General features: G+C 34.3%; 2 protein-coding genes across 2 annotated transcripts; one reads left to right on the forward strand and one right to left on the reverse strand.

Annotated features, from left to right (window-relative positions):
• Positions 1-394: 394 nt before the first annotated feature.
• On the forward strand, positions 395-1,019 carry LOC142540942 (calcium-binding allergen Ole e 8-like). The gene has a single exon (XM_075647423.1). It carries the CDS (start codon positions 449-451, stop codon positions 938-940), a length of 492 nt encoding a protein of 163 aa, XP_075503538.1. The 5' UTR covers positions 395-448; the 3' UTR covers positions 941-1,019.
• A 2,639-nt stretch (positions 1,020-3,658) lies between these two features.
• LOC142540941 (thaumatin-like protein) lies at positions 3,659-6,596 on the reverse strand. The gene is made up of 3 exons (XM_075647422.1): positions 6,402-6,596; positions 5,914-6,291; positions 3,659-4,168 (listed from the first exon to the last, which is right to left on the reverse strand). The coding sequence occupies exons 1-3, from the start codon at positions 6,469-6,471 to the stop codon at positions 3,867-3,869; spliced, it is 750 nt and encodes a 249-aa protein (XP_075503537.1). The 5' UTR covers positions 6,472-6,596; the 3' UTR covers positions 3,659-3,866.
• Positions 6,597-8,567: the final 1,971 nt, after the last annotated feature.

The following is an 8,567-nucleotide window of genomic DNA, read 5'->3' on the forward strand; positions in this document are numbered from 1 at the left end:
GTCTCACGGGTCGTATTTTGTGAGACGTACATGAAAAAATATTACTTTTTATGCTAAAAATATTATTTTTTATTGTGAATATCGTTAAGGTTGACTCGTCTCACATATAAAGATTCGTGAGATCGTCTCACAAGAGATCTACTCAACATTATTTATTACGAGTGAATTTCAAATTCAATCAATATCAATTTAAACATGTTTTAAAAGATATATTTTAAATATAATCGAAATTCCCAAATAAAAATCATTTATCGAAAGTAATATGCTCGTTTGTAAGTCAAATATAGTCAAACTACCTATTATTATTATTATTAAACAAAAATAAAATAAAATAAAAAGGTCCACACGTGTATGTCCGTGCAAGCCAGCATATCCGCTTCCTATATATCTTCGTTTCCACAAATATAAAAAATCAAACCGAAGCATAAACCCCTAAAAATCAGAGAAAATGGCAGCGAATCAGGCCACGAATTCGACCTCCCTGATGTATCTCCAGAACGTGGACGAGGTTCGGAAGGTGTTCCAGCGCTTCGACTCTAACGGAGACGGCAAGATTTCCACGAAGGAGCTCAGCGGAGTGCTGGAGGCTCTCGGATCCAGCATCTCTGACGAGGAGGTAGCCAAAATGATGGCGGAGATGGACACCGACAAGGACGGGCATATCAATCTCGAGGAGTTCGCCGCCTTCTGCAAGGGCGACGCCGATCCGTACAACTCGGCGGAGAAGGAGGTGAAGGAGGCGTTCGAGCTATACGACCAGGATCACGACGGCAAGATCTCCGCCGCGGAGCTTCACCTGATCCTCACCCGACTCGGCGAAAACTGCTCCGTCGCCGACTGTGCTGGCATGATCAACTCCTTTGATTCCGACGGAGACGGTTTTGTGAGCTTTGACGAGTTCAAAAGGATGATGGCGGCGTCTAGTAACGCCGCTGCATAAACGGCGGCGTTTTAGGCTATCCACGCGTCAGGCTGTCTGTTGTTTGTTTGTTTGAAAAAATGAACCAGGATTTCAGTCTTGTTTGTGGGGCTTATCCTTTTGTTTTAAGAGGAGGAGATTGAATATTTGAATCAGGAAAAAATGAATCATGACTATAAATTATTTGCAATTATAACTCTAAGGCTATGATTGGGTGAAAAATAAATAATAAATAATTAAAATAAAAATGATAAAAAGAATAATTGAATTAGATAAGGATAAAATAATATTATGTGTGGTATGATTTTTAAAAATAGGATAAATAATAATCTTTTAATGAATTGACAAAATTGTCTTTTCAATTTTGTAGCGGTGGTCGACGGCGGCGGTCCGACGATCGGCCGACAGGAGGAGGGGGTGGTCGTCGACGACGGCTGCGATCGGCAACGGCGGTTGTCGGCGTAGGCAGTGGTCGGCGTAGGCGGTGGCCGGTGACGGTCGGTCGTCGACGGCGGCGGCGGTCGCTGGTGGTCGGTGTAAGGAAGTGGTGGTGAGTTTGAATTTAGGAGAAAGGTAAACTTGAAAAAATAATATGGATTAAGGGTGTGATAAATAATCTTAGAGGGTGAGAAGTAATTATTTTATCACACCTAATATAACCTAATCATTCGTATGAGGGATAGACTTGGTTAAATAATCACACCTACCAAACATGTGATTAGGTGGGTTAAAAAAAATAAACCCACCTAATCACCCCTACCAAACGCACCGTAATTCGACTACTTTCGAGGAAAACAAATAAAAAAAGAAATTTTTATACTATGGTCTCGCGAATTTATGAATGTGACATGGATTTATCGATTTATATTTATAATAAAAATAATATTTTTTCCTGAATCTAGTTATTTTTTAGTTTTATATATTGAGATCTATATAACAAAATTGATTGATATCATACTAATTTTGTTATAAATCAAATCAAAGGGAGCACTTGAAATAAATATGTCATTGATAAGATAAGAAAAAGGGAAAACAATCAATTGAATCATTAATTCAAGGACAAAAACTTGTTTTAGACGGTCTCATGGGTTGTATTTTGTGAGATGTATATCTTATTTGAGTCATCCATGAAAAAGTATTATTTTTTATGCTAAGAGTATTTTTTTATTGTAAATATCGATAGAATTGATCCGTGTCACAGATAAAGATTCGTGAGATCGTTTCATAAGATACCTATTCTAATTCAAGAGCGAATTCAATATTTTTTTTCCTCTGGGCCTTTACCTATAATTTATAGAAAGCAAAAAATTTGGGTGTTTACGCACTAATTTTTTTCAAACTTGTTGATATCGATGCAAAATTTTACAGGATTAAATTAATGATTGGGCTACAATCAACTTGAACTAGTGGTTGTAAGCTTCGAGGTTTACTGGGCTTAAGCTTAGTCAAGCCCAGCATATTAGGTCCATACATGAAGTTAGTCATGTTTTTTTCCTTGTAATATAACGTAACATTATATATATCGACAATTTCTCGCTGCTACGTTAACATTTTTCAGTGTTATTTTAATATTTTTCGTTATCACATCAATATGCGGTGTAATAGGATTAAAAGCCAACAAAACGTAAAACTATAAAACTAAAACATAAATTTGACAAGTTAAATGACAAATAAACATGACAACTTGTAGCACTAAATTCATGTAGAAAAAACATAATATGGCACCAACCGGTCATCAAAGTTGTTCACATTTTTAAAAAATATTGAAATACTCGTATTAAAACTTATTTAAAAAATAAGAACACAATAACCTATACAATTTAAGATTTTGATGTCATATGAACTACATGTTACCATTTATGAGTCGTTATAGTTTGACGTCGGTTTCCTCAAGTAGTATATATCCTACATTACCCAAAATGTGATATTTGTATAAAATAAGTAATTGGATTGTCAAATAAAAATAGATGGAATCATACTTCTACCTCACCTTATTTTAAGCATAAGTTTCTTTTACAATTATATCCATGCTTTGAAGCAACAGTTGAAATTAACAAGTAATCGAATGCCACAAAAGTAAGCACGGTTGGTACCAAGATCTGTTTCCATACGTTCTACGACAGTGTGTGGAATGTGACTTCCAACATGCAACTAGGGATGTAAACGAACCAAACCGTTTGTGAGCTATTCGAAGCTCGATTCGATAAAAGCTCGTTTAATTAGGCTCGTTAAGATAAACAAACCAAACTCAAGCTTTACAGTATTCGGCTCGTTAGCTCGTGAACATGTTCGTTGGTAAGTTCATGAGTAATTTTTTAGATGAAAAAATAATAGTTTTGATATTTGATTTATTGATTTTGCATATTATTTATGAAATATATAGAAAAATCTATTAAATTTATTTATTATAATAAATTTACAAATTTTAATAAGAATAATATATTTTTCTTTAAATATATAATTTACTTTTCAATTAATTTAATGAAAATTTAAATGTATAATTCTTATTTATTAAGCTTGTTTAGGCTCGATAAAGGCTTGAATAAGCTCGTGAGCCATGCAGATATTCGTTAAATAAAGCTCGAGCTCGGCTCGATTATAAACGAACCAAGCTCAAACATTCAAGAGTTCGGCTCGACTCGACTCGATTACATACCTACATGCAACACTCCAACCTCTAGAGCCATTTACTAGATTTTCGAGGAATTGGTACAACAGCCCAAGCTCACATTCATCGAATGGCTATAGCCATAACTTGATCTTTTCGAATCGAGTAATGAAATTCATGCACCAACAAATCATTGAACCAGCCCGTCCAACAAGGGCAAAACAAGTAATCAAATTTGATGCTACACCCCCAATGGATGACAAAAAGTACTAGTACTGGTTACTTATGATGAGAATAATAATGTCATTGCAGAATGTATTTATATATGTAGATATATATCTAATGATGGGGACAAAAGGTCAGCAAATAGGTTGAGGCGATGCAAGTGGAAATGCTTGTGGGATCATCATATGCATAAGAGTAAGCTTTGGGGCAGGCAGCTTTGAAAATCTTGGAATAGGCTGTGGGCTTGCATGATTCGGGGTTTCCAAATCTGCCTGTGCAACAGTACCTTGGGGAGTTGAATGCAAAACATGCACTCTTGCATGCCACCACACTCTTCTTGTCGTCTGATCGGACCTGAAGCCCTACCGGGCACATCATGTTGAGGTCGCTCACACACCCTGCATAGCTGCACTTTCCTGCAGTATTTCAATGGCCAAACATATATGCTAATCAATCACTTTGTCATCATACAATATGAGTGTCCCAGATTTGAGGAGTTGTAGCATTAGTACAAGATCCCGTTTCACATATGGTGGAAAATTGTGAATAGATTCATAAGATTATCTCGTTTATTTTTCTAACAACTTTGGTTGATTATTTTCGTACGACGAAGATAGATAGGAAATAAAAGCTAGCAAAGTTTATCTAGGACACACCCCAGCTCACAAGCATGATATCTCTAAGTATTTGTTAATGTAATCAAGACATGCTCGAGCCAACAAATTTGCAGTTAAAGTACAAACATGATTTGGCTAATCCGATATGAACGACTTTCTGTAATATTAGTTTGAATGCACAATGCACATACAAATTTTATAATCTGCACATGAATGTAACACCAACTTTATCAGATGACAAAACAATGGAGGACTTGGTAAGTTAATCCATTGTTCTATTTTGAACTGTTCCAAGATTTTCATCTTTGCCAACCATATTGAAACACAATTCATATTGCTAGAAATGCAAAGATGAAGGAAGTATACGGAAATCTTCAAGGAGATAAAATACAACAACACTTTACAGGATCAACATGAGCTTCCCCATAAATTTCAACTACGTTAATTTCTAAACATAAGAGCTTCCCTACAAAATTCACAAGTGAAGTGGAGGCCAAATGCTCAAAGCTAATAAATTTCTCAATCAACATGTGAACGGCCATACAAACATGACATGATCAAGTAAACCAGACGATTTTTAACTAAAATCCATGTGATAACCACTCGTTTACAAAAGAGACTCGATCGATCCAAAGAAATTTAATGGAGATACAATCTTTCCAAACAATAAATAAGGCTGCAATATCAAAAGAGAACCCAAAACTTTTAGTCAGAGTATCTCTTAATCTTAAAATCACTCCACAGTTTCTTGTTTCGCAATAAGGCAATATAATGGCAGAAAACAAGGATGCTAATCTCATAAGACATCAGAGTACAACTATTTTATGTATGGTTAGTTATAATACCTTAAGAGAAATTGTTCCAATCTACTAATTTCAATCAAAAACAGAATTTTGACCAAGGTTATTCCCGAAAATTCCCCCAAAACCTATCCTCCAAACAATTTTTAAAAAAAATTATGATTTTCCTCGGATAAAATATATAGAGTAGGTCTCTTGTGAGACGATCTCGCGAACCGATATTCACAACAAAAAGTAATATTCTTAGAATAAAAAGTAATATTTTTTCATGGATGACCTAAATAAGAGATCCGTCTCACAAATACGATCCGTGAAACCGTCACATATAAGTTTTTGCCAAATATATATACACACAACAAACAACAAGGTCATTTTTTAAGAAAATTTTTGAATCTTCAGAGAAAGTCAATCTTCAAATTTGACCGAAAAATTAATTGATAATTGTAACACTCTCTCATTTCGAATTGAAGACAAGAAAGTGAAAAAAACAAAGTAACTTTCTTCTTTCATCAATATATATATATATATATATATATATATATATATATATATTGATGAAAGAAGAAAGTTACTTTGTTTTTTTCATATATATATATATATATATATATATCACATATCTTGAGCAAAATAAGCATCGATTTGAACAGCAATTCTAAATCAAACATCAAACGAAAATGAAACAAGAACAATCACGAGTGAATCTAGATATTTGCATAACAGTACAATACTAGCTGGGATCCATACCTGAGCCACGAAAAGGGGTAATGGAAATGGCAAGATTGTAGCCGTCAACGAGGCTAACATCGTAGAAGTCCAGTTCATTACCAAAGGTTATCTCGGCAAGGGTGGCGGGAGGGGCCCCACCCAGCCCATTGCAGAAGAGGGATCCGCCGCAATCTCCGGTTGAGCACCTCCCCCGGCCGGCGGAGTCGAATGAGCAGCCGTGGCGTCCCCACACACGGCCAGACCAGCCCTCAGGGAGTTGCAGCGTGTAGGCCTTGTTCGGCGGAAGCTCGAATCCACCCTTGGCCAAGATGGGCTTCCCGGAATTCGGTTGTATGCCCGGCCAAACAGGGTGGCTGCATCTGTTGTACATTGTCATTGTTCTACCTGCTGACACCTCTTCAACCAGAAAAAGAGAACATGCACAAGAAAAAGGATTGAACAGAAGAAATCGCAATTATTGTCAACATCATAATGCAAAAGAAGATAGCATTGGGTCAAAATTATACCTGCAATGTGGAGAGTAAAAATGGAGAGAAATAGGAAAGAAAACAGAGATCTAAGCAGCATGACTGCCATGGCTGCTGCGAGATGAGAGCAGAGTGCGAGTGTGCAAGTGAGTGAGCTACCCCTTTATAGGAGAAAGTTTGATTGGTCAGGAAAAAGGAAAAAAAAACAAGAAGGATCAATTTTTTGTAATTTTTAACTTTTCTTTTTTGAAGTAATAATATATTCATTTGACGTAATCTTATGAATTTATATTTATAATATAAATTGACTTAAACTTTATCTACAGTAAATAAATATTTCTAACATAAAATAATAATTTTTCGTTAATAAAGTCGTGTCAGATATCTCTCGTATGAGATATTCACATGAATAACTATCAAAATATCACATTAGTCGTTACCTCACATTTTTCTGGATTTCGATAAATGTGCTGTACTAAATACTTCCATGATATTTACGTAAATATCTTGTGACGCACATGAATCGTTCAATATTGGATTCGAAAAGTATAAAATACTTATTTTATACTCTGAGTTCGATTTCAGCTAGAATTTGAATTGAGGTTTTCAATTTTCTAAATAATTTAACTTAATTATATATAATAAAATATAGGAATGAGATTCCCTTTATTATTATTATTACAAATAGAAATGAGATTTTATATAATAAAACATTGTATTTGAGTGCATACTAAAGAAGAAGTCGTTTCATTTTCCGAAAAATATGAAATAATTTCGGAGATAGTGGCAAGTAGGGACGTAAACGAACCAAATCGTTTGTGAGCTATTTGAAGCTCGATTCGATAAAAGCTCGTTTGAGCTCGTTTAATGAGTGAGGCTCGTTAAGATAAACAAACCAAACTCAATCTTTACAGTATTCGGCTCGTTAGCTCGTGAACATGTTCGTTGGCAAGTTCATGAGTAATTTTTTAGATGAAAAAATAATACTTTTGATATTTAATTTATTGATTTTGCATATTATTTATGAAAATATATAGAAAAATCTATTAAATTTATTTATTATAATAAATTTACAAATTTTAATAAGAATAATATATTTTTTTTAATATATAATTTACTTTTTAATTAATTTAATAAAAATTTAAATGTATAATTCATATTTATTAAGCTTGTTTAGGCTCGATAAAGGCTTGAATAAGCTCGTGAGCCATGCATATATTCGTTAAATAAAGCTCGAGCTCAGCTCGATTATAAACGTACCAAGCTCAAATATTCAAGAGTTCGGCTCGGCTCGGCTCGATTACATCCCTAGTTGCAAGATATGAAACAAGGTCGCCATGTGCTTTGGAACCTTTTCTTGCGGGGAAATGATTTCTTCCACTGATGTTTTTATCATAATAACTGTTTTTTATAAAATACAAAAAAATTGAAAAATTACATTTTTATAATTACATTTAAGAATAAGATATAATTTCTCTAATAAAATAATACTCATTTACCTCCATTTGAATATTTCTTCTAACAAAATATATTTCTATTTTAAGAATATGTATGCTATAAGACGCTTTTGTGGATCTTAATATATGAGTAGGGATTTTATATGGTATTGTACCGAAATTATATACCGTAACTAGGGATGTAAACGATCCAAAACAAACCAAACAGTATCAGGCTTGAGCTTGGCTCGTTTAAGATTGTTTGATGCTCGAGCTCGATTCGAGCTTTTATTATCAGGCTCGAGTTTCGTTTGTCTTGAAATTACCAAGCTCGAGAAAAGCTCGAGCTCGGCTCGTTAAAAGCTCGTTTAGCATGTTAATCAAGCCAGGCTCGAGTTTGATTCATTAATAGCTCGTTTAGCATGTTTAACAAGTCTGGCTTGAACTCGGCTCGTTTTCGAGCTTGTAAAGCACAGAATGGAGCTCGAGTTTGAGCTTGATTCGAGCTTGTTGAAAATTAAATATATCTATAAACTAATTTTAAATCAAACATAAAAATGTACATTCTTCATAAATAACCAAAACGACACAAATAAGAGCCAAAAAAATATAAATCAATATCTTATTGAACATTCCAAAATAATACGTCTAGAATATTCATCATACACTGATATCACCATATAAATAATAATGAAATAATTTCACCCCTTTAATATTTCAACTAAGTATGGTGAGAAAGTAAGGAGGACGTCAAAGAATCCATTAAAAT

The sequence above is a fragment of the Primulina tabacum genome, chromosome 3 (genome assembly GCF_025594145.1).
Source record: "Primulina tabacum isolate GXHZ01 chromosome 3, ASM2559414v2, whole genome shotgun sequence".
Taxonomy (NCBI): Eukaryota; Viridiplantae; Streptophyta; class Magnoliopsida; order Lamiales; family Gesneriaceae; genus Primulina; species Primulina tabacum.

Bases quoted from the DNA above. Each gene is read 5' to 3' on its own strand.
- LOC142540941 (XM_075647422.1), bottom strand. From the start codon at position 6,471: ATGGCAGTCATGCTGCTTAGATCTCTGTTTTCTTTCCTATTTCTCTCC. The intron at 6,292-6,401 runs GTATAATTTTGA...TTCTGGTTGAAG, and splicing joins TTTTACTCTCCACATTGCAG to AGGTGTCAGCAGGTAGAACA. The intron at 4,169-5,913 runs GTATGGATCCCA...GAAATACTGCAG, and splicing joins TACCCCTTTTCGTGGCTCAG to GAAAGTGCAGCTATGCAGGG.
- LOC142540942 (XM_075647423.1), top strand. From the start codon at position 449: ATGGCAGCGAATCAGGCCACGAATTCGACCTCCCTGATGTATCTCCAG.